The following is a 25,870-nucleotide window of genomic DNA, read 5'->3' on the forward strand; positions in this document are numbered from 1 at the left end:
TATGTAATTAAGTAAGTTAGTTAACCGATTTTTTATGTAGGTTATACATATAATTCTGAGAAATTGTATAAGTTAGAGTAAAGAATGTGATAAATCACCTTATTATGTGATTTCGTGAATTTGATTTGATTTTACAGACAATGAACATCATGCATTTTAAAAAATGCCTTGATTTTTTTGAATAAATACTGAAATAAAAGAAAGCATATTTCAACTCTTCTTTATGATAATTGTTTCGCATAAATTAAAGAATATTTATGTGTTAAATACATTTATTCTTTACAAATTTCATTCTAAGGTCGTATATCAAATCTAGTGATGGTAGGTAGTGGTGGCGTGGTGGACGGGACTGGCGTAGGCTAAGGTTTTGGCAACAACTGGAGCAGCTGCGTAGTGAGCAGATGCATAATGGACTGGAGCAGCGTAAGCTACTGGAGCAAAAGTTTTTGCTACAACTGGAGAAGCAGCAGCGTAGGTGGTGTATTGCACTGGAGCGGCATAGGATTTGGTTACTACTGGAGCAGCGGCGTAGGCCACTGGAGCAGCAGCGTATGATACTGGGGCGGAGTATGCAACTGGAGCTGGGGCAGCATAAGCTACTGGGGCGGCTACGGTCTTGGCTACTACTGGGGCGGCAACGACTGGAGTTGCTACTTTAGCTACAACTGGAGCAGCTACTTTAGCTACAACTGGTACAAGAGGTTCACGACGAACAACAGCGTTGAATCCATTGACGGCATCAGCGGTGTAGTCTACGGTGCGCTTGTGGCCATCAGCATCGACTAAGGAGTATGATCCGGATACAGAGTCACCAAGACGGGTTTCGTGTTGGCTTTTTGAGTCTCCAGTCAGAGAATCTTGTACGGAGTATCCAAAACTGTATTCAGCTGGTCCATCAACTACGGTCTTGACAACTGGGGCAGCGGCGGCGTAGGTAACAGGTGCTACGGTTTTAGTGACAACTGGTGCAGCGGCGGCATAAGTGACTGGTGCTACAGGTTTAGCTACAACTGGGGTAGCATAGTGAGCAGGTGCGGCGTAGGCATATTGAGCAGGTGCGGCGTAGGCATATTGAGCAGGAGCAGCATATGCCAAATGAGCCTTGGCGACGACTGGAGCAGCGGCATAAGCTAATGGTGCTGAGTAGCTTGTGGAGTAGCTGTGTACTTCTGGAGCTGTCAATACTCCAGCACGTGCTACGGCCAATACGGCGGCGAAAACAAAAAGCTAAAAACAAACAACTTAATTTAATTCTGTGCGTAATTTATCAATCAATCAATTATAAAGATCTTAATTGATAACAAAAATCAATTTTTTCTCAAAATCAATTGTCATTAACTAAATTTAATAACAAATATTAATTTATCCACATATAAACCCACCTTGAATGCCATTGCTGTGATGTTTCTTGAATGAAGAACGAAATTTAATTCATGTCAACTTTGGGGCGAACAAGTCTTTTATATGCGAATCGCCAGTCCGATATCAGTGACATTACATATTAATTATTCATGATCAACAACCACACAAATATAGTTCATATACCATATTCAAATTTGCATAATGTTCAACGGCTCCTTATAATCAATCTTAATAAAGAAGTCAATTAATACAATTTATATTGACCATATTTTATCTATCAATAGAATTTAAAATATTTGCATTAAAAAGATATGATTTTCAATAAAAATCAAATAACAATCTTTATATCTTGCAAAATAATGATTTTTTTTTTCAATATAAAGAATCTGGTATTATTAAATGTGGCATCTTTTTTAAACAGAATTGTTCGCAATTTTGTTTTAAACAAATCATGTAACGTGTAATTAATTTTGCTATTTTCAATAATAATTATTCAACATATTCGAAAAAGTTTTGCTCTTAAAAGCTTGCAGAACAATCTGAATTTCAAATACTATACTACAGATATGCAACTCTGGCTGTATTTCCATCGAAAAAACATAGTATTTAATCTTTTTGTGAAAACTCTTGATATACCGATTTTTTGCATGTCGATTTAACCAATGTTCGACCATTGTAAATAATGTTTTACGACAATAATTGTGTAATTAATTTTGCTATTTTCAATAATAATTATTCAACATATTCGAAAAAGTTTTGCTCTTAAAAGCTTGCAGAACAATCTGAATTTCAAATACTATACTACAGATATGCAACTCTGGCTGTATTTCCATCGAAAAAACATAGTATTTAATCTTTTTGTGAAAACTCTTGATATACCGATTTTTTGCATGTCGATTTAACCAATGTTCGATCATTGTAAATAATGTTTTACGATAAATTATCATACTGACTTGACATGAAGTATGATTAATTGCAGTGAATAGAATGCGTATAATATAATATTGCTTGAGATTTTCAGAAGACGTTTTTGGCTGTCTTAGCATATTATCCAACTCAGGGTAGCATAATAAAACCTGAAAGTTTCTATTGGTTCTATCGTATTGATAAAATGATACTCATCAATTTAATGCAACCTTATATCTATAAAAATGCACTATACAGTTGTGACATGGCCTGAAGATTGCATTATTGAATAAAATTTCAGTATGAAAACTTTAAAAGTTTCACATTACACACTTAATTCTTTCTCAGATTGAGAAATTATGTCAGATCATAATTTAATTGATAACAATTAATAATTAAAAATAGCATAAATTAAAAACAGTAGAATTATTTTTGATTGATTTTATTTTTAAGAAAAGACATGAAATTATTATATGATCGAAAAATAATTTTTGAAAGTTATCATTAATTATTATAAATGTTGCCTAATATGAAAATGTAGTGAAATTTCATCATTGTGAAAGAAGGAATAAGAAACATGTACTTACCTTAAATTTATCTTCTATAATTTTATTGCATACTAGCCGGCCCGACAGACTTCGCCCTGTCAAAAAAAATTGTAATGTGGCGGTGTTTTGTGCCTACCTTTTTTCTATTCTTTGCAAAAAATTATCCTGAACAGAACCGTCACCCTGGTAATAATTCGTTGTGAATTAAAAATAATTAAATAAAACACTATAAGCATTTAAAAGTAAGTAATTTTAATAATGTAAATCATAATTCAAAAATCAGTTCAATTTTCATTGTAGTGCTTTGTGATAAACGATGTTTTTAGTTTGATTACCTGGCGCATAGACAAACAAATCTGATGGTTTTCCAATATGGGAACAAACAACATACAATTTTCCATGTGAGAAACATGGGTTTTCTAAATTAATACCACAAACACTTAATGATACCATAAACGCACTGGAAACGCATTGGGATGCATGGTGCGAGAACATCTCTCTTCTGATTTATACTATCTTTTGAATATAGTTGGTCGATATTTTGCAACATTATAATTGCCGATCCAACCTTTGATTGAAAATTATGAGGTGACAATCCTAGCAAATCCAGCGAGTTTAAAAACTCCGGTAGATCGTCTTGGTTAGTTGCCGAATCAACTGATTCGCCTGTAATTTGTTCTTGAATTTTGAAATTTAATTAATTTACATCAATGTTTTTGGCTGCCAATATAGCTTGATTAATAGAAAGATATTTCTATGTTTATATAAATATATTCAAAATTAGATTATCAAAAACTACACAAAATGTCATGACATAGATCATTGTTTTTTTACAAATTGCGTTGCCTACTCGATTAAAGAAGAAAAGGGCTGTTTTTAGAATTTTCCCGCCAATTATTCGTTTTTTTCTCGCCGTAACAACCATCCTTGGACTTCAACGAACATTTTAAAAAAAGAATTGGCCAAATTGGTCCAGGCGTTGTTGAGTTATGCGCTTACCAACACATTTTGCAATCCATTTTTATATATAAGATGTGATTTTAAAAAATGTACAAACTAAAATATAAATCACAAATATTTTAAGAAATGCCATTGTAACAAATAAGTAGGATTGTAAGTTTCATTAAAAACGAATGACCTTTAAATTACGAAGAAATTTTTGCTTGAATCTAATCAGCACAATTATCAAGTTTGGAAATTTTTTCTAACGTTATTTAAATTTTCAATCCTAATTCAGACATTTTTGTAAAAACATGGATAAAAAGTTTTGCACTTTTCTATTAATTTTGAAGAAATGTCCTAGTCGGTCATCTTGCGAAATGCATCAATGTCCTTAAGGAGTTACATCGAATGACATTTAATTCTTTGAAATCCGTTCAGCTGTTTTTGAGGAAACGTGGATAAAACGTCGAATTGTGACTTACATACACACGCAAAATACTTTTTCTAATTTCAGTGTCAAACAAAGAAGAACGTTGAGAACAAATAAAAATGGTAAATCGAAATTTCTGGTAAAAACATAAATTTCTCTCTAGAAGTTAATAAGTTAACAAATGCAACAGCAATTTGCAAAATATTATTAGTAAATATATCGTAAAATCTTTAGATGTATAAAACTTTCTTGTTGTGGTAAATATTTGTAGTGATTATTTTTACTAATTGTTATTAGAACCATTGGTTGAACTTTACTAATTGGGATAATATTTTAGCTTTATTGAATAATGTAATGCACAAAAACCTATGTTCACTAGTAAATATTTATGAATCATAATTTTAAGGTAAAATACATTTAGCTACTGCTTGATATCAATATGTGAGGAAACCAGAAATTTGAACTCGGAACCTTGTGGTTAAAAGGCCAACGCGCCTTACCATTTCCATCACTCCTCATATGAAAATCTAGGTATCAACATAATTTAAGTGAACTAATTATATAAGTAAAAAAAATGTATCATAAAAATGTAAAAAAGCTTCTTTTACTTTTACCTTCTTGTCTTTTTGTATGGAAGAAATCGCAAATGTAATGTAACAACCATGAGATCGAAACGACCTTGAGATCCGCCTATGCCGCGGGCGATTATGATAAATGAAATACAAATTAGCGGTATATGAAACAGGTAGTACGTTTTTACTGCAGGAATATTTGTATTATATTCAAATAAGATCAAAAGCTGATCTATATAAAATTTAGATATTTCCTCTGATAATTACGCATTTCAAAATAAACTTTATAAGGTTACCGGGATCTATTAATCAATATGACATTTTTTATGAAGGTCGACTTTTTTTTACAATTCAATGATCTTTTGTCCAAGTAATTTTAAACGAATGTACCTGTAGGCAATCTATTTGAATCATGCTTCCTCGTTAAAAAAATATTAAGAAAAGTTGACAGTATTTAATCATAGTGTTCAGTAAAATTAATAATTGGTTTATGAGTTCATTTAAAAGATTTATATCACTAAATGATATTGTTTGAATTATTGTTAATATAATTATTAAGTTCCCGTAGGTTAAGTTCTAGTAATCGCAAAAAATCGAAAATAATTTTTTTTGCATATATTAACGTTTCAAATGTTTCTGAACATTTTGGAATACCATGGAGAAAATTGATATATGTGCGCGTGGATGTGTGTGTTCGGATACAAATTTTCGCCGACGATTTGGATAAGTAAAAAAACATTCAATTCCAATTAATGAGACATGCTGATTAGTTATTGGCAAAGGCTGGTCCAGGCGTTTTGAAGATACGAGGCAAAAAGTACAAAAAACGGTACTTCAGCTTTTAACAGAACTGAAAGAGCTTCCGATTTGAATAATTCAAAAAACATTATATTTGTATTACCCAAATAAAGAAGTGATTAAATTTTTGGGTAGGCAGGTCTAGCGGTTTCGGAGATTCAATAAAAAAAGTAAAAAAATGCCACTTTGCGGTCAAAAATGATTATTAGGCATATGCACATCAAATTATCAAATATTTTATAGAGTTTTCAATAATAAGTATAAATTATGTTTACAATTTTATGAGTTCCGTTTCAATGTTTATCTGTTAGACTACTACGCGGCGCTTACGCGCTTCGATATTTTGTCTTTACGCAACTTACGCAGTGCGATTACTTTAAATTAGTTCAAAAATTTCAATATATAGAAAAATATTTCCAATTCTTAAAAAAAAAGTCTTTTTTTTCAAAAATTTCAAGGTTCACAAAAATCTCATTTTTGCAAAGTTTTTGAAAAAACTTGAAGCTTTTTTAAAAAAATTAATTTTCGGTGCAGAAAGTTCCAGCAACTTGTCTTAAGGTACAGTGCAACACACCACTAGTTTATACTAATTTCTGATACAAAGTCAGTGTTACTTCTAGTTCCACTTCTGTTGATTTTTTTTTTTGAATTTCCAAAGTTATAACATTTTTAGAATTGAAATTTTAAATTTGAAAACTGTGGTCTAAAATATTTCCAATATTGTTTGTATAAAACGCAATGTACTTTTTTTATTGATTTTCGAAGTCAATGGGATGTTGTGGCGTAGTACTAAGACTTCTAGCCTTACGATCACAAAGTTTTAGGGTTTTTGATATCAAGCGGTAGGAATACCAAATTTTACTTGTAAACTCAGATAAAAAATTGCTTTCAAGTAAAAATTGCTTTTCCACAAAAATACGGTAAAAAGTTGATTCAAACATACTAATTCGAATTGAAATATAAAAAATATAAGCATAATGAGCAATCATAGTGAAGCTTAATAAAAGAATTACTATATGTCTGCAAGAAATATCTCATGTCTTTAAAAAAAGACAGATTGCAATGTATATTAAAATATATTAAATTAACCATTTAAATGTATATTGTTAATTCAAAGAAATTTATTAACTTGCCCTTAATCTACTTATTAATAATCTACTTTATTTTTAATAGAGTATAAACATTATTTTGTTAAGAGAACATAGGCCTGATCAAAGAATATGTTGCAAGAGGTTTGTTTTCCTATGGAAGGGTTTAGATTCGATATTGCCTCCGACAGCCTGATATCAAGCAGTAACGATATTGGTTTAATTTGAGTATATAGTATGAAGTAGAAAAAATCTTTTGCCAACATTGCTTCAAATTACAGACATCAGTATATAGTTAAATAGAGATAGGTTAACCGTTGGGTTGCTAAATAAAAAATAAAGTTAAGGATAAATAAATAAAGCTAAATAAAAAATAAAGTTAAGGAATATAATTACACCATTTATAGTATATAATAAAGTTCTGATTGCTGTTCAAACAAAATGAGAACATTTTATACACAACAATAAACTAATGATCATGACAAATGGGTTTGACCCGCAATAATAACCACCAATTAGCATTAATTCGTTTCTTAAACACAATTACCGTTTTGCGTAATATTCACACGTACGGTGATAGTAATAAAGATAAAAAATATGAAAAATCCTGGGCAATCAATTTAGATATCAAAACGTCAACTTTGACACGTGATTGAGAACATTTATTACACTTGACCATGACATATTTTAATCCGGGTTCCTGTAAAGGTTAACGTCGCAAAACAAATTGTTATTAATTTCGGCATTTCACATATTCTTCTTTTGTTTAACGATTTAGTCCTTCAATTAACAATTCTAAATGTGAAATTGTAATAAAAATATGAAATATATTGACTGTTATGATTTTTAATATAATTTAGCTTTGGGCACAATAAACTTCCTATTGTGGAATATTCCAGGAGAGGTAAAATATCTTATATAATAAAAATATATAGTTATTTTTAATAAATACTTTGACGAGTTCAATTAATTTTAATTTTATTCGTAGATACTACGTATTTAAAAATATACTGTAACATTTATTACTTCCATAAAAAGTTATTGATAATAATTAAAAATATAATTTTAATACAAACGGTCCATCGAAATGACAATAAAATTATTGCAATCATAAATTAATCTTTTTTGTTAATACGTGGTGAAAGGTTTTTACGTACGGTCCAAAAAAACATAATCTGCAGGATCTGTAACGAATGTATGTATGTGATTGTGCAATATCATTTATTTTGTTCGGCGATTTAAAATTTTGTTCACGTAGGCACACGGTGAATATGGTATTAACAATTCGAATGCTTGGATTGCAGATCGTGATATTCGTATCGCAAGCGATCAAAAACAATTACCTGCAAATCTAACACAACGACAAAAATTATATTTGATTCTATGTCCGATACATTATTCACCCACTACTCACTATATTATGTGAATTATTCCGGAAAAATTCATGGTAAATTATTACTGCAATATTTCTGTTAACCATAGACTAAAATAAATACGTATAAATATCTCAATATGCAATATGATCTATATAAATTGTAAAGAACACTTCATATATTATTTCAATTAATTGTATGTGATACTATAAAAGCTAAATTAGTCGCTAAAACTACTCAATAAACTAATGGTGTATGGCATCGTGCCTTAGGGCCTTAGGGCGAATTGCTGGAATGAGGTATTCGAAGAATATGAAGTGTTTTCAAATAAATTATTATAAATGCAAAAACTTTTATTATTTTTATTTTATGAAAAAAAAATATGAGCTTATGAATTCGACACCGAAGTTTATATATGTTTTACAGAAAAGTAAATAAACAAAATTTGATCATTCGGATTTAAAATGAAAGACATTGTATAATATTTTTAAGAATTATATTAACAGAATTGCAAAGTTAAAATTATTTATTTAAAGTATATAATTTTTTTTTCATTAAATTATAACAATCAGAGTCAGAATGGCTCTATGAGTTACAGAGCTGATATAAGAAGGAAGCTATAATTAAAATAATATATAAAAGTTAAAATAAAAATAATGATAATTATAACTCATAACATAATTAAAACTGAAGGTAAAATTATAATATAAACTAAATAAACCGTGAAACTGTTCCAATGAGCAGCTCACTATGTTATGTCAAATCCAAAGGAATTTTTCTCTTCAACCTTCTAGTAGACGGAGTCTTAAGTAGAGGTGCTATAAGATGATTTGGATGGTTTTCTAGCTTGGGGTGATGGATTGAACTTCTGCTGCTAATTACATCCTTAATAAAAGGAATATTGAGGTCGTCATGGATGACTATTACTTACATACTAAGGTGCGTCGGTGATCTGCCTTAAAATTTTGGATTGCACCCGTTGCATTAAAACAATGTTGGACATGCTGGCGCAACCCCAAAGCTCTATACCGTAGGTCCAGATGGGCTTTATTACAGATTTATATATCAATAACTTATTGTCAAGCGATAGGATTGATTTGTGCCTCATTGGTCAATTCAGGTCCGCAATCTTCTGTTTGATTTGTTTTATTTTAGCAATAATGTGGGTTTTCCATATTAGTTCGATCCAAATATATTTCCAGGTATTTAACATTTTCAGCTGGTGAAATTTTCTGGCAATTAAAGTAAACTTCAAGACATCTTAGAAAGTATATAAATGAGCTTAAAAACCTTAGCCAGAATTAAAATTAAACCGTATCTCCAAGACGGCTAAACCTGCCTTTGCCAAAAACTAATCACCAATTCTCCCCATCATTAAGAATTGAATGTTTTTTGTATCATTCAAATCGGATGCTCGCCTCACACAAAAACTCGATTTCTATTTTCTGCACCTGCCTCTGCCAAAAACTAATCTGCACATCTCCCTATCAATGGAAATCGAATGTTTTTTGAACCATTCGAATCACGCAAACGCACACACACACATCCATTTTTTTAAGATATGTCAGAATGTTCAGAAACATTCAAAACGCGAAGAAATTCAGAAATTTTCAATTTCGATTTTCGGACGATTACAATAATTTATCCTATGGGAAGTCAATTACATGAATTATTGCGGAAAAATTCATGCTAATTGATTACTGCAACATTTCGTTTAACCGTAGAGTAAAAAAATACATCGTAATATGCAATATGATCTATATAAATTCTAAAGAACACTTTCGAAATTCATACACTATATTTAACTTCCCATTGGGTAAGTTGTAGTAATCGCAAATAAATCGAAAATGAAAAGTTTTATATATATTTACGTTTCAAAGGTTTCTGAACATTTTTGCATACCTTATTTTAGAAAAAATGGATGTATGCGTGTGTGTGCGGATACAAATTTTCGTCGACGATTTAGAGAACACCGATCAACCGATTTGAATAATTTTGTATCATATTTTATATCAATTTGTATTGATAAGAAGACGTGCTGATTAGTTTTTGGCGGAGGCAGGTCTAGCCGTTCCGAAGATATAGGGCAAAAAGTGCAAAAAATGGTAACTCAGTTTTTAAGAGAACGGAGCGTTCGATTTTAATAATTCAAAAAACATTATATTGATAAGACACCTGTATTGATAAGATGAACAACTGATTAAATATTCATGAAGGCAGGCCTATCGGTTTCGGAGATCTAGTAAAAAAAGTGAAAAAAAATCCATTTGGCGGTCAAAAATTATCATTAGACATACGCACATAAAATTATCAGATATTTTATAGAGATTCTAATAATAAGTATAAATTTTGTTTACATTTCTATGGGTTCCGTACCAATGTTTATCCATTAGACGGCGACGCGTACGTTTAAAGTAGTACGTTTGATTTGAAAAATGTTCAGAACTTCCAAAATATTTCAAAATAAAGAAAACATTTTTTTAAAAAGTTTTTTTTTTCCAAAAAAAAATTTTTTTTTTCATAAATTTATAGTTTCTCAAAAATCCAGTTTTGTCAAAGTATTTTTTTTCAAAAATGTTAATCTTTTTTAAAGAAATATATTTTGGTACGGAAAGTTCCAGCGATTTGCCTTAAGGCACGATGCCATGCGCCCCACTAGTTGCTTTTTAATATAAACAACCTTTTTTGCTTTTTTACTAAACTCGTCATATTTTGCTAAAGCATAGAAATTGTTTGTACCTCCGTTTTACTACAGCATTACAGAACATCTATTTCTGAAGATAAAGTTCTCTCGTTCAATAATATTGATTACCAATAGGATAGAGCGGGTCTTAAAGATCCGCGGGTAAGAAGTTCCATTACCGACATCTTAAAAATAAGTAAGGTTAAGAATTTTTAATAGCAATATTTAAAAGTAGATGGAAAAAGATGTGCGATCAGCCATAGCCTAAAATCAAACAACATCACCATCAGAAGACAAATTGTAATGTGTGAAAATCTGTAACAAAAGTATTTTTTTTCGTTGTTGGTATTTTTTTATTGTGAGCACTGTTGTTTAGTTTACGAGACCTAAATCTAATATTAAAGATTATGTTATTTAATTTTTATATATTATTGTATTATTATCTTCAGATTCAACCATTTTTTATATAACCTTTTAAAAACTTGCCATAAAGAAGTAAGCAATAAAAAATAGCAAATAAAAGAGTGAGCTAAGTTAGAAAATTTTACAAGTGGATTATTATATTAATAGTTACTCGAACTCTGATGATGGATATTGCTGACGAAATGCCAGATCGATAATACTGTATTTAACATACAGTAATCTCTTTATGAAAAATGTACCCGTAAAATTTATATTTTGCATTGGTTGAAAAATGTAGCTATTATTTCGTTAAATTCTTTTAAAAAATTAAAAATATGATATAATATCTGATTGTTTTCTGTCCTATGCTACACCGCTCATGGGATCAGAAGAACAAATGACAAATTTTATAAAAATAGTAAAAAAATACATTTCTCTAGTTTGGAATTTACTGGGAATTTTAGAGAACATAGTACGATAGTACTTGACATACGTGTGATGTAGTTCATTTGGTTTAGTTGGTATAATTACTTAAAGTCAAATTGAACCTTTATGCCTTGCCCTACCCTATAATAGTTTATAAGTACAGTCTGAATATAGTCTAAAAAGAAAATTTCTACATTATAATTAAATTCAATAAACTATCAATTAATAATGAGTATTGCAATATTTTGATGTTGTTTTTGTTTCCGCAATATAAAATAATTCACCAAAATATCAGTTTTGGTGCCACAAATAAAATCGCAGTTAGTTTCATATGATTTAAAATATAAATGGGCTTTTTATTAAAAAATATTTAAATACAATGATAAGCTTTTTTCGTAAATGCGTCTTCCTTAAAAGAAAAACTTTTATAAAAGGTGGGGTCCATTAATCGTTGCGGAGAAAGGGTAAGATTTCACGTGTATTTATTATCTACCTGAATTTAGAAAAAATCCAAACATTTTCAAAAAAAATCAAAAATTTTATAATTTTTTCACTAAAAATACATGTGATGTTTGGTGGGGAAAGCGTATTTATTTATTTATTTATTTATTTATTAATTTTACAAGCCGTCAGTATAATAATATTATAATAAGGCTTAAGTCAATGTTTTATAGGTTTAATATAATATAATTAATTATTAGCTATTTTATTATTTATTTATTATTTAATTTATTTTCTATATTTACTAATTTTGAATATCATCATGAATCACCAAAGAGGAGGAAGTGTCCGAAAATCCATAAAAAGCCGATCATGTGATTAATGGACGCCCTCTAAAATGCATTTTAAATATAAGTTGCAAGTTATTATAATGCACAATCTTCGCTCGATAAGATAATCAATCAAAAATTATATTCAAATAACTTTTCACTTTGCGTAAGAATTGATTGACATCAAATTTGAATTTATTATTGCCATATTCTAGGTGTTTCCCATTTTACAAAATTCATTATAATCAAATCTATCAAAGAATATTCTGAAATAAATTATGTTAATCAATTCATATAATAACAACGCTAATTTATCTTTTAACAATGTTAAAATTTCTTAATTCGAAAACGAGATTAGTATATATGCACACATATATACTTTTAGATAAACATATATATTTAAATATAAAAACATGATTATATTTGCAAACCACATCTCAATTACAATTCAAAATTTCAACATTAGCACGAGCGTTGCCGTAGGCAATGTTTTAGTAATAAATTATAAATTGTTACAAATATATAAAAGGACACATCGCTAATCTCTATAAACTTCAAACGGATGCGAAAAAAACAAGACTTTGCTAATTGAAGCATTTTTAAAACCTTGGACACATAGATATTATTAACCTTTTACTGTTTGTAGGTTTACAGATTTTTGGAATTTAGTAGATTCATTAATATAGTGGGCAGCAAGAGTACTTTTAATAATGTACTAAAATTACAATACTGGGTAGGATTCAGGTTTATATAAAGAGATATGTAATTAACTTTCTTTATATGCATTACTCCCAATAGATTATATTAGGTATAACCCATCTTGAATATGCATTAGAATTCATAATAAATTATTTAAATTTAAACAAATTATAATACTTACTAATAACCTCAAGTTAACTCTTCTGGTATTTTGATAAAATTTTGCATGTTGATGAAGTTGATAATCTCAGCAAACCCGCTCGATTTCGCTCCCAGCCTATTTTTCTAAACTTTTTTTAAATTTTTATAATTAAACAACTTATCATTGGACTATAATTTTTTAAGGTATTTGTTTTGACTACAGACTCCAACAACATGAAAAGATTCATCAAAATTCCTAATAATATATCTAAAGTTCTCCCTATAAGTCTGAACATTTCAAATATATATTTTGAGCGCAGATCAAATTTTGCGCATTTTAGAACATATTTTGAAACCGAGAAGAGCCAAAATAATATGGTTATAATATTATTAAATTTTAGACACTTTAACAATAAATCTGCCATGTACAAACTTTTTTAAGAAAGGTCAGGAAAGCTTGATTTTTGGAACCCTATAAAATATTAGTGCAATATTATTGAATTAGCATAATATTAAAATTATAATAATAATAATACAATGAGAAAGAGTGTGTAAAACATAGTTTGAGAAAAATAATTCTATGCCTTTACACAGGGTGCTCCAGATCTAGCTGAAATGGGGTAATACTGACCTTAACTGTCTTGAAAAAAATTGAAAAAAAAAAACTAGCGTTGTTCTGAAATTATGAGCTTTTAAAGTACAAACTAGTTTTCAAGGATTAACACTTCTATAAAAAAATTTACTAAAGTGTATTGGCAAGTTTCATCAAAAGTTGGCGAATTTATAATTTTATTTTTTATTGATAATTTCATTATTAAAAGATTCAAGAGTAAAGATAAACCTAAACATGACTTGATTTTTGCTAATAAATTTGTTCACAATCAGTTCAAATATTTTTTATACGTACAATCTTCTTGAGAGAAATATTTGATCAAAATGTGAATAAAATGTTCAAGAAAAAACCATATCATTTTTAAGTTTTTATATGTTTTATACAAAAATTTTTACAAAGTCGAACGATTTTAATAATTTTATTTTTAAATTCATAGTTTAACAAAAAGTTCTATTTCTTGACAACTCGGAGCAACTGTGATATTCTTTTACTGTGGTCCTAGAAATGTCATTCACGGTTACGATTCAAAAATTAACCGCAATAACTGAAAAATAGTCATAATTTTACCAAAACTTCAAGTTGCACTTATTAGCAAACAACGTGAGATATTTTTTTTTTTGTAATTTTTTCCAGAACAATTAGGGTCAATACTATCACCCCGTTTCGGCGGGGTGTCGAAACACCAGTCAAAATCGAGGACACCCTTTATAAAATTAGCTAACTGGCCAGTAGAAGGAAAGAGTTCTTTCAAAAAAAACAAGAATCATACACATATTAGTATTTGTAGTGCTTGAAACATAAAATTTCACGTGAAAATTAAAAAAAAATATTTATATTAGATCATGAGTTTATTGGTGGATTTTTTCAAATATTAAATTATGAAGACGTGCAAATAAAATTGTGCTGATTAAATCAACGACTAAAACGTTGAAATTAAATAAATAAAATAATTAAATAAATATTTCTTGTTTTCATTCTCAATTTTATTTCATTAAGCTCGTTATCACTCTCATAAAATTACATAATTAGAAAGCTTAATTAAAACATATGTAGTTAATTAACAGATAGCGTTCCAATTAAGGCAAAATGTATTGTGGATTACGACATTTAAAACAATATAGCAATTAGTTGGTGTAGGTGTCCCACCGAAAATTTTTAATTCAAGTATGCATACGTAATTCTTTACACAAATATTTGAACAATCTCCACAATAAAATCAATTGGCAACGGTAGCCGCGCGACCTTCGTCGTAAAATGACAGGTCCGCGAATGTTACGAAAAATGAATGCTCTAGTTGGACTAAATACGGAGCAATTAAACACAGACATATTAAAACGATTATGACCGATGGCGACATTACAAATCTCCGTCAAACAATATGCAATTCCAATTCTACCGGAGGTGACGAAAATATCAAAGCGGTTTAATAGATTTCTTCCTTATGACAATTATTGAAAATGGTAGTGTGAGCGCTAATGGTAATATAGTTTACTATATTACCCTTACCCTACCCTTGTTCTGACGTATTTTTATTTTATTATATTGGCCATGAAGACGGCAAGCTTCATGGCATTGAGCTTTCACACCGGATGGTTGCTTCCCTGTAGAGGAAGTAGCAGATTTAAATAGGGCTTATTTTTCATTATGGCAATTATTGAAAATGGTAGTGTGAGCGCTAATGGTAATATAGTTTACTATATTACCCTTACCCTACCCTTGTTCTGACGTATTTTTATTTTATTATATTGGCCATGAAGACGGCAAGCTTCATGGCATGGAGCTTTCACACCGGATGGTTGCTTCCCTGTAGAGGAAGTAGCAGATTTAAATAAGGCTTATTTTTCATAATGGCAATTATTAAAAATGGTAGTGTGAGCGCTAATGGTAATATAGTTTACTATATTACCCTTACCTTACCCTTGTTCTGACGTATTTTTATTTTATTATATTGGCCATGAAGACGGCAAGCTTCATGGCATTGAGCTTTCACACCGGATGGTTGCTTCCCTGTAGAGGAAGTAGCAGATTTAAATAGGGCTTATTTTTCATAATGGCAATTATTGAAAATGGTAGTGTGAGCGCTAATGGTAATATAGTTTACTATATTACCCTTACCTTACCCTTGTTCTGACGTATTTTTATTTTATTATATTGGCCATGAAGACGGCAAGCTTCATGGCATTGAGCTTTCACACCGGATGGTTGCTTCCCTGTAGAGGAAGTAGCAGATTTAAATAGGGCTTATTTTTCTCACTTCCAAAAGTCCGCCTAACAACATATAAAATATGTAATCAATAAGTATATCTTATTCAATTAGAACTTAGTGACAAATCAATAGTGCAATAAGAACTTGCAACAAATACATAAAATATACCAACAATGCAGTTTAATGCAGTCATAATGCAGCACAAGGGCTAAATTATAACCCAACAACCTGAGTTATTGAAGGATGGCAAAAACGCGAGAAAGAATATGAGGCTTTTATCAAAAATTATCTTTATTGGATTCTATCAAATATCTCTGCTTACTAGAGTTATTTTTAGATTAGAGATATTTTTCAATTTTTTTGCTCCCAGTGGCTCAAGTACTTCCAAATTGATAAAAAAATGCTCTGAAGTTATATCTTTTAATATTAAATTTGACCTAGTCCGCACACCAACCAAAGTTTCTTAGTTCTTCTTCCTAAGTAAATATTTATTTCATAAAATTTTTGTTGTAATTTTTAACTTTTCGTAGGGTAAGTTATTGTAATCGTGCAAAAATCGAAATTGAAAATTTTTGCATTTCTCGACGTTTTGAAGGTTTCTGAACATTTCGGCATACCTCAGGAAAAATGGATGTGTGTGTGTATGTATGTATGGATACAATTTTTTGTCCACGTTTTCGGGCGCACAGATCAACCGATTCGAATGGTTCAAAAAACATTGGTTTCCTATTGATAGGGAGATGTGCTGATTAGTTTTTGGCAAGGGCAGGTCCAGCCGTTCCGGAGATACGGAGCAAAGAATGCAGAAAATAGAAATTGAGTTTCTGAGAGATCAGAGCCTCGGAGTTGAATGATCCAAAAAACATTCAATTCGTAATGACGGGGAGAAGTTGTAATTAGTTTTTGGCAAAGGCAGGTCCAGCGGTTTCGTAGCTCAATGTGCAAAAAATGCCGGTTTTTGAGAGAACTAAGCGTGATGAGAAATGATTCAAAGAACTTTCTGCTTGTTTTAACAAAAGAATTCCTTTTGGAAAAAAATTGTCTCAATTTTTTTTTTTCAAGAAAATTTTTTTTGTATATCGAAAATTATTCAGATTTTAAATGTAATTCTGATTTAAGCTTTAATATACTTTGAACAAATATTTTCAACTTTGCACTTTAGTTTATATAATTCTTATAAATATTAAACAAATTTACAGTATTTATTTATAATAATATCTTTGAAAACATTTAATATTCCAAGATGCCATACACACCACTAGTTTTATTTATGATCAAAATATGCAAATACAATGTTATTCTCATTGGAGCTCTTCTTAGGCATCGCTCTTACATTGTCATTTTAGCTCATAGGAATCTTTATGTATTTCTGATTGCTAAATAAAACGAGTTAAAAAAAAATGTTATTCTCAAAATTTTGATTCACTTGTCACTAAGTTATAAAATTCTGAACAAATGGAATTTTGTTCTTTATTATCTTACTTTAATAAGAAACTTTGGTTGGAATGCGGACTATCTTAAGGTTGATAATAAGAGCTAAAGCTTTTAGAGATTTTTTTTATCATTTTGAAAATTTGAGCCCCTGGGAGCAAAAAATTTCGAAATTATTCATATTGAGGGTCATCCTACTGCTTATAAATTGTACCATCTAATATATATTTATATACTTATTTTTGATTAAAACAATTATTCACAATGTTGACTAGCTCTCATTTTAATCCGTAACCCGCGCCAATTGCCATAAGGAAGAAAACTATTAATCCGATTAGATATTTTCAACACCTGCGGTAATTCGTATATTCAACGGCCGCTCATGGCGAATTATGGTCATCGACATACATTAAAACTAAATTAATACATTAAAATTAATTTATAAGGCAACTGGCGAGTGATTAATGGACTTCTGTAATTCCGTATGATATAACAATGGATTTGGTTATTTTGAATTTATGGAATGACTACTTTCTACAAAAGAGTTTGTAATAAAACAAAATATTTAAATAGCATTACGATAGAATACATAATGCTTTATTTTATCTGCGAAAGATTACTATGCATATGATGTAAGGTAATTTGTCAACTGCATTCTTTGAAAGAATTTCAATATATTTAAACGGTTTAATGACTGTTAAGTAGAATTAAAATTTTAATCATAATTCGTGGATTAGGAAAAGTACATATATATCAACTTTAAAGAAAACGAATCGAGAGTGTTAAAATAAAAACCAGAGCAAATAATAAATATTCAATTGTGTTATATAGAGGAAACCAGGTACGGTTGTGCCAGGGTATGGTAGTGACAGTCGCCATAACAGCTCATATATAATTATTAATCATATTAATAATTATTTTGAGATAGGGTCCAAAGGGAGAAAGATAAAGCATATTTGTCCAAACAAGTTCCCATTAAAGAAGTCAAATGTAAGTTTGGTTGTCAAATGTTAAGTTCGATTTCTTTTAATAATAACTTAACAATAACAAATATGTATCTTTTTTTAAATAAATTTCAAAATTAGAATATAAACTAGTGGTCCATGGCATCGTGGCTTAATGCTGGAACTTTCCTTACCTTAATAAAATGTTCGAGAAATATTAATTGCTTTGAAATAGATTCTTATATAGGCAAAATATAAGAGCTTATAAAATGGACAATGACTTTTATATATATATGTTTACATAAAAGTCATACTTCTAAGAATTATATAAACTGACTTCTAAAGTTCAAGTTTTTCATTTGAAGTATATATGCGATTTTTAGAATTTCAGCTAGAATTAAAATTAAAATCCGCATCATTTCCGATATTGACAAAAAAAATGGAAATTGAAATGGCAATTTTTTATAAGATCTTGAAAAAAATAAATTTACTGTTTTCCACAAAAACTAATGGTATCTTCAAAAGCTAAATGTTTTTTGAATCATTCGATTCGGATGCTTCGTGCTCTCAAAAACTGCCATTTTTTACACTTTTAGCTCAACATCTCTGAAATGGCTGAGCGAAAAACTAATCATCATGATTTCTTATCATTACGAATTTAATGTTTTTTGAATCAATAAAATCGGATACACCGTTCCTTCAAAAAGCTTAATTTCCATTCTAATTGAGATCGGCTTTCCCAAAAACTAATAATCAGCACTAATCCCCATAAGTAGAAATACAATGCTTTTTGAATCATTCAAATCGGTTGAGCGGTACACATTTGCAGACATACACACACACATCCATTTTTTCTGAGATATGCCAAAGTCCTCAGAAACCTTTGAAACATCAAGATATGCAAAAATATTTTCTATTATTGGACGATTGCAGTAACTTACGCTATAAATTATATAAAATATTATATATATACATATTATATAAAAAATTTACTACTAATAAAGAAAATCTAAAAAAGTCCAAAGCGTAGCATTGTAGAAGAATATTCAATTTTTTGCAGATCATAAGAAAACCGAGAAAAAATTGAAAAAAATAGAATAAACATACAAAAACTATAAACAAAATTATTTTGACCATTATTTTAAAAAATGTTTTAAGGAATTTTTGCACAACTGAAAAAAGTAGTATACTAGTCATTCAATTTAATTTGAATTGGTGATATTTTCAAGACCATTTAACTAGGAATCTTCTAATAAGTTCTAATTTTTTGTATTTATCCCGATTCTTTATATATCCTCTAACTGTGTGTTACATGTATTACTACCATTATGAGCAATTAATTAAATTATATATTTTTGATTGTAAACTTAATAAATGACATAATAATAATTTTAGTCAAATGTCTGTTACAAAGGCACCTGGTTGAAAATTGTCATCACAACTTGAATCTATTATAGATATTAGTGATAGAGTAATATAATTAATAGTATTCAGTGTCACAACACTGCCAGCCAGACTAATTTAGTACCTCTATAATTTGGTTATATGAAGCCCGTGTAATAAAGATTAATATGATAATTAATTTGGATTACTGCAAAGGTATCTTGTACCATTGCCCTTTAAAAATTTTAATACCAAGGCGGACTTCATTGGTATCAGTGGATTTGCGGTAAATGTTGAATGCTGATACGACTTTGCTCTAAATTAGGTATAAAATGATTGAATAAGAAATTATTTGAAAGTGAACGATCCATTTTCATTGAACGTTGCATATATAAAGAAATAGTTTTTAAAATTAAACCTATGTCAGTAAACTAAAATCCGCATTTATTTAATTTTTCTAATAGCATAAGCTCATCTTATGCAATTTGGTAATATATCTTAATATGAAAAGAAACCAAATAATTTTAGTAAGGTTTACTCTAAATTTAACGACCTACATTAGTAGGTATCAAATAACTAACTTACTTCTAAGAATTTCATGTAATAGCTGATTTAAAACTAAAAAATATTTATGATTACATGACACATACAGTAATTACATGTTACTCTTGCAAGTTCTTATTTATTTTGAACAATGAATTTTAAATTTTATATAAAACTAAATATATAATAATAACATTAATTATTGTTTCAGAAAGCAGTTTGAATAGCAAATTTCCAATCTATTTAAAAAATCTTTAATTTTTTGGTATTAAAATTATTTAATTTGTGGCAAGTTGCTTAAATAATCAATCTTAATTTAATTTTTAATTTATATATGATCTACCTGCCTGTTTACCTGTCTACTTCTCTACATTTATCCACGTCTACCTGATAAACTTTCTATACCTGTCTACCTGTATACATGCCTATATACCTGCCTACCTATCTATCAGCTAACATCCCTATCAGTCTACGAATCTATCTGTCTACCTATTATATCCATACATAAACACTTTTTTTTAAGGAATGCCATAATGTGGAAGAGGCCTTGAAACGTAAATATTTAAAAATTGGAATTTATCGATAGCAACTTGCCTGTAGGCCACACCGTGCGAAATTCGAAGTTGCGATATATGGGAAAAAACTAAGAATTTTGAGACTTTCTAACGAAATGAAAAAAAATTTTAAAGTTTAGGATAAAAAAACATAATAGCTAATTGTTCTCCAAAACTATTGTATCACAACATAGCCTACTATTATTATGAATTTGCTACAATGAAGGCTAGAAAGTAATATACATAAAAATACCGAAATAAATATTAAGTACAAGTTAAGATGAATATATATTTCTGAATTGTAAATGATTAAATATAAAATTTACAATAACTTAAACACAAAGTTCTTATTACTATTACTTCATCTTCCAGAAATTCACTGCCAAATTATTGCTGAAATCTATTTCTGCTCCATTGCAAATAACATCAAGTGATAGCACATATGAAACGTATCCACATTTATTAGAACGCTGATCTAATGCAATATTTTTCGTGATTCTGCAGGGTTCTGGAAAATTCGATTACCTCATTGCACTGACCGACCACGTCCAAACAATTTTATATAATTTGCGAAATGTAGGTAATGATCGTTACTGATATGATATAGATGTGCTAAGTTAAATATTTTCTAACTGCGATTAAAAAAATGTGAGAGCAAAATTCTGATAGGGCAAAAAAAGAATATACTCGTATACACTACAAAATATGGCTTATATTTCATTGTTAATAAATCATATATTTATATATTTCACTTTTACGATAAATGTAGAAGTAATTTTTATAATATCGATTGTCAAGAATTACTTTATTATAGTCTTTCTATACTAGTAAACGTCGGTTGAATAAATAATTTAATCGAAATAATAGATGTTTATATAATTATTCAATATTTGCAACATTTTACCATGTCTTTAGTCAGTATAAATATTACATTTGTATTATTTAATCCATTTGTAAACTGTACTACAATATATTCGAATCTAATTATTTTATTTATTTATTTATCCTATCCAACAAGTTATTAAAGTTCATTTCATTTATTTAGTTGAAAAAAATAAAACATGTTCAATTAGTAATTAATCGATCACTAAAAATTTGTTATATAATATATTGTTTAGAACTATATAAAAATACAGGGTGTCAAAAAAATTTAATGTCAAGTCAAGGCAATAATTGATTATTTTACTATTGAAAATGTTCGAGTAAAAAAACAAAAACCTAAAAATAACACGATAACAGCTAACGTATTTCGCTCATATTCAGTTCAAATGTTTCTTCCTCACATTTGAACTTGAACATTTGGTCTGTAGTGTGTAAAATGCATTAACAAAAATCAAGTCATTTTTAAGTTTTTCACTCAAAATTTTTCAATACTAAATTATCAAGTATTTACTTACAAATTTTGATAAAATTTGCCAACACACTTCAGTACATATTTTTTAAGAAGCGCTTCTCAATGTAGGCCGATTTTAAACATTTTTAATTCATAGTTCACCGAAAAGTCTTAATCTTTGAAAACTTGGGGCAATTCTGTTTATTGCCCTGTGGTCTTAGAAATGTTATTCATGGTTATAGCTATAAATTTTAAATAAAAATCAACTACAATAGCCGAAAAGTGGTCATCATTTTACCTAGTACAACTAATTTATCTAGCTCTATGTTGCACTTAAAAGCTCATATTTTCCCGAACGTGGAAAATTTTTTTTTAGGTCAATTAAAGACCATACTACAGCCCATTTCTGAGATAAGTTGAGTTCTGGTACAGATTGTATATAAATTTATTAATAATTTTTACGTTTCATATAGCAACGTTTTATCTTTATACAAAAATGTATACCAGATAATGTATTAGAAAGCTAGTTTTTACAAATTAAACTAATTTGCCACAAGTTTTACAAGTTTTAGAAATAAAAAAACATATTCTCAAATTTTCAAAATTATTGGGCCTATGTAATTTGAAAAAAAAAATGACAACTTCTCTACTTAATTTGTAAAAAGAATAACATCCATACATTAGGAAAATAACACTATTTTATCTTTGATGAGGCGTGAAATGTTTGTGTATATATTTTTGAGCTTTTTTTAGAATAGAAGCAATTTCATAATAAAATCTAAATTCGAAAATAAATGCGAAAAGAATTGATTTTTTTTAAGAATTAGAGCCAACAAATTTACTTTTTGCTGTTGCGCGCCTGAAACAATACGTATACGAGAACTTCGATGTAATATCGCGCAACTCATTCTGGCATTATATTTTTGTTGTAATAATTTATTTTTATTTAAAACTTTGCTCTATCTATCTAATACATAATATATGTAATATCTAATAACATTCTACAATGGAGCTGTGACCTTGTCCTTTTTACCCTACAGGGTTTAACTATTAATTTAAACTATTTATTTAGTTTATTTCTTGTAAAATTGCATTTTTTTAACTTAATTTACTTTTTTATTTGTTATTTTTTATTGTTTACTTATTTGCCGATTCAGTTGGCCTCACACACGTTTAAGCTTTTATATAGGTTATATATAAATATAGGTTATATTTAAGTAAATATTACTTATCAATACATCTTATAAAATAATTGAAGAGGGTATACGTAAGTAAGGTTCACACGCGATTGAAATAAACCTTTTTTGCTATTGTACAAGATGGCATTTAATTTAATTAAATACATCATATAACAAATTTTGAATAATGTTTATTAGTAATATGGTAACACTCGTGATGCACACATTTTTTAATGTCAACCATTATAAATATTTATATAGTAAAACTATAAGTTATATATTTATAATACCATTAAAAGTATTTACAATGTTTGAAATTAATATTGTAATTAAAGTCACACTTCAGATCGGTTTGTCATTGTAATTAGCATTTATAACTTGAAGCTTTATTAGAGAAATAAAGTAATTGCTGATTAATAAATTTTATAATATTCGTTTACACCGTGAACTTATAACAATCTTGAATAATTTTACTATCAATAAATAAACTGCATTGATGTCCATTATGAAGTATATCTGTATATAAATGATACACAGTTACACAAACTATTGTTGTACTTGATCTCTTGGTTAGAGTAATAAATCTGAATATCAATTTATTCTTCATTGTTTATAAAAATATGCAAATTTGTAATACTTAATAGCCAGACCATAAGCGTATGAGATATAATTCTGAAAAAGCATGATAGAATAAAGCTTTAATATTTTTTAATATCTATAAAAATGCAGTGATTTATTAAAGTCTAAAGATATATTGTTTTCACAATTTCTTGTGATTAAAATTAACATACAATCATTGACTGCTTGTTTTTTTTTACTATCTCGCTGGCGATACAGTCTCATTCTTTGAGCAGCTGTAAGAACTGTCTTGCCTATGAAAATAATTTTAATTTTATTAACCTCAAAAATATATAGTAACCACCCTAGACAATATTAGAATACGATTATATTACGAATAATACAAATTACTTCAATAAACACGTTTTCACGACCAATCACAATCGACCCGTATACAAATGATATGATCGAGAGCGAATGACGAATCACTGGCACTCGACTCTGCCGTAACGCTTTTTCCATTGCATTTGTACGAATTTACACCCTAGTCGCGCCTAAAGAAGTTTTACTTCAAAAAATTTTAAACAATCAAAAACTTTTAATATGCATGATTCAAAATAAACTCGAAACATCAAATTTTTCGATGTTTTTGCCAAACTCCATATGAAAAATATATGTTTTCTCGCCCGCCCCAAAAACGTTCCGTAACAGTTTACGTCAGCAAGTTTCGTAATAACACGCACCGTCTAATAGATAATAGAATAACTGCAGGGTTGAGTTGTAATATGACGCCCGTTCAGGAGTCATCATCCCCGTTTGACGCTCATAGTCGTCGCCAAAGTGAATTAGAGATCCCGTACGACATATGGGTTCCCTTAGGACCCCATCTCGCGTTGCCCCACAAGCTCGGGAATGATTCGAGGCCCCGGGCGAATCGCGAACATAAACCCCAGTACTACGTCAAGTTTCCGGTTGCAAAACGTTTACTCTGCAACGCGCAAATTATGACCATAAATAAATTTGCATATTTTCAAATGTATAACCTAGAGCGACTGATAGATATTAGCACTTGTTGTGGATGCAATTGAATAATCAACGATGGTGATGTATATGCGTCGAATAAAAATTGAAAAATTACTAGTTTTGTTTCACAGTTTTTCTAGCGCAAGCGCTGTTTGCAAATTTAAAAAAACTGCGTCTCTGATTCGTTATGAGGCTATGCAAAAGTTACGAATACAAAAGTATAGTACATTTGTGTTATTCTAAAACGATTATAAAAAGTGATCAGTTTAATTCCTAGTAGATTTTTTTTTATATTTTTTAACAGAAATCAGAACCTTACGTCCTATGAGCTGTTGGTTCTCCTTACTTCGTATTTTTTAGATGGTAACCCAATGGTTAATAATCCATCCATATTTGATGATTTTTGTTATTAGAATTAATCTGATAGGGCTGACTTTTTATTGGTGTAACAATGCCGGACAAGGGCTATTTTCACTTGAAAACATATTGCTATCTATATTTCCAAGTGAATATCGTTGTCACTGCTGCCTGACAACAGGCTGCTCGAAGTGAGTATCGAACCCGGACCTCGGAAACAAGTTTCGTCGCTCTTAACCGCTTACCTACGGGCGAGCCCAATTCCTAGTAGATGCCCATGCTTTTGCATCAATAAAATAAGAATAAATATACTAAAATAAAATAAATCTATCACTATAATATAATCATAATAAGCACTATAATCATGATGTTTTATGTCGCTTGCTAATTTGTATGTGATTGTGTGATATAATGATCGTTGAACATTAAACCAAAATGCCAATTATTGAATGATAATGAATTATGATATAATTCCACATTAATTAGTACGCTTGTAACAAAATAAATTTTCAAAGCTGAATTTGCTGAAACACACAAGTAAAGTACTTTTTCTTTATGAAAATGAAAATGAAATGAAATATTTATCTTAATATTGTATTTAGGGCTT

At 29.2% G+C, this 25,870-nt stretch overlaps 1 protein-coding gene across 1 annotated transcript in view; it reads right to left on the reverse strand.

The window, feature by feature from the left end:
* Nucleotides 1–312: 312 nt before the first annotated feature.
* Nucleotides 313–25,870, reverse strand: part of LOC113367375 — a 30,744-nt gene continuing 5,186 nt past the window's right edge. The window contains exons 3-8 of the mRNA XM_026608986.1: nucleotides 16,008–16,021; nucleotides 15,874–15,963; nucleotides 15,671–15,760; nucleotides 15,468–15,557; nucleotides 15,260–15,354; nucleotides 313–1,227 (exon numbers count right to left, since the gene is read on the reverse strand). Coding sequence (XP_026464771.1) covers nucleotides 313–1,227; nucleotides 15,260–15,354; nucleotides 15,468–15,557; nucleotides 15,671–15,760; nucleotides 15,874–15,963; nucleotides 16,008–16,021 — 1,294 coding nt within the window. The remainder of the gene's footprint in view (nucleotides 1,228–15,259; nucleotides 15,355–15,467; nucleotides 15,558–15,670; nucleotides 15,761–15,873; nucleotides 15,964–16,007; nucleotides 16,022–25,870) is intronic.

The sequence above is a fragment of the Ctenocephalides felis genome, unplaced genomic scaffold (assembly GCF_003426905.1).
Source record: "Ctenocephalides felis isolate EL2017-DRISC unplaced genomic scaffold, ASM342690v1 CF-g0.4_SCAFFOLD_01170, whole genome shotgun sequence".
NCBI classification, from domain to species: domain Eukaryota; kingdom Metazoa; phylum Arthropoda; class Insecta; order Siphonaptera; family Pulicidae; genus Ctenocephalides; species Ctenocephalides felis.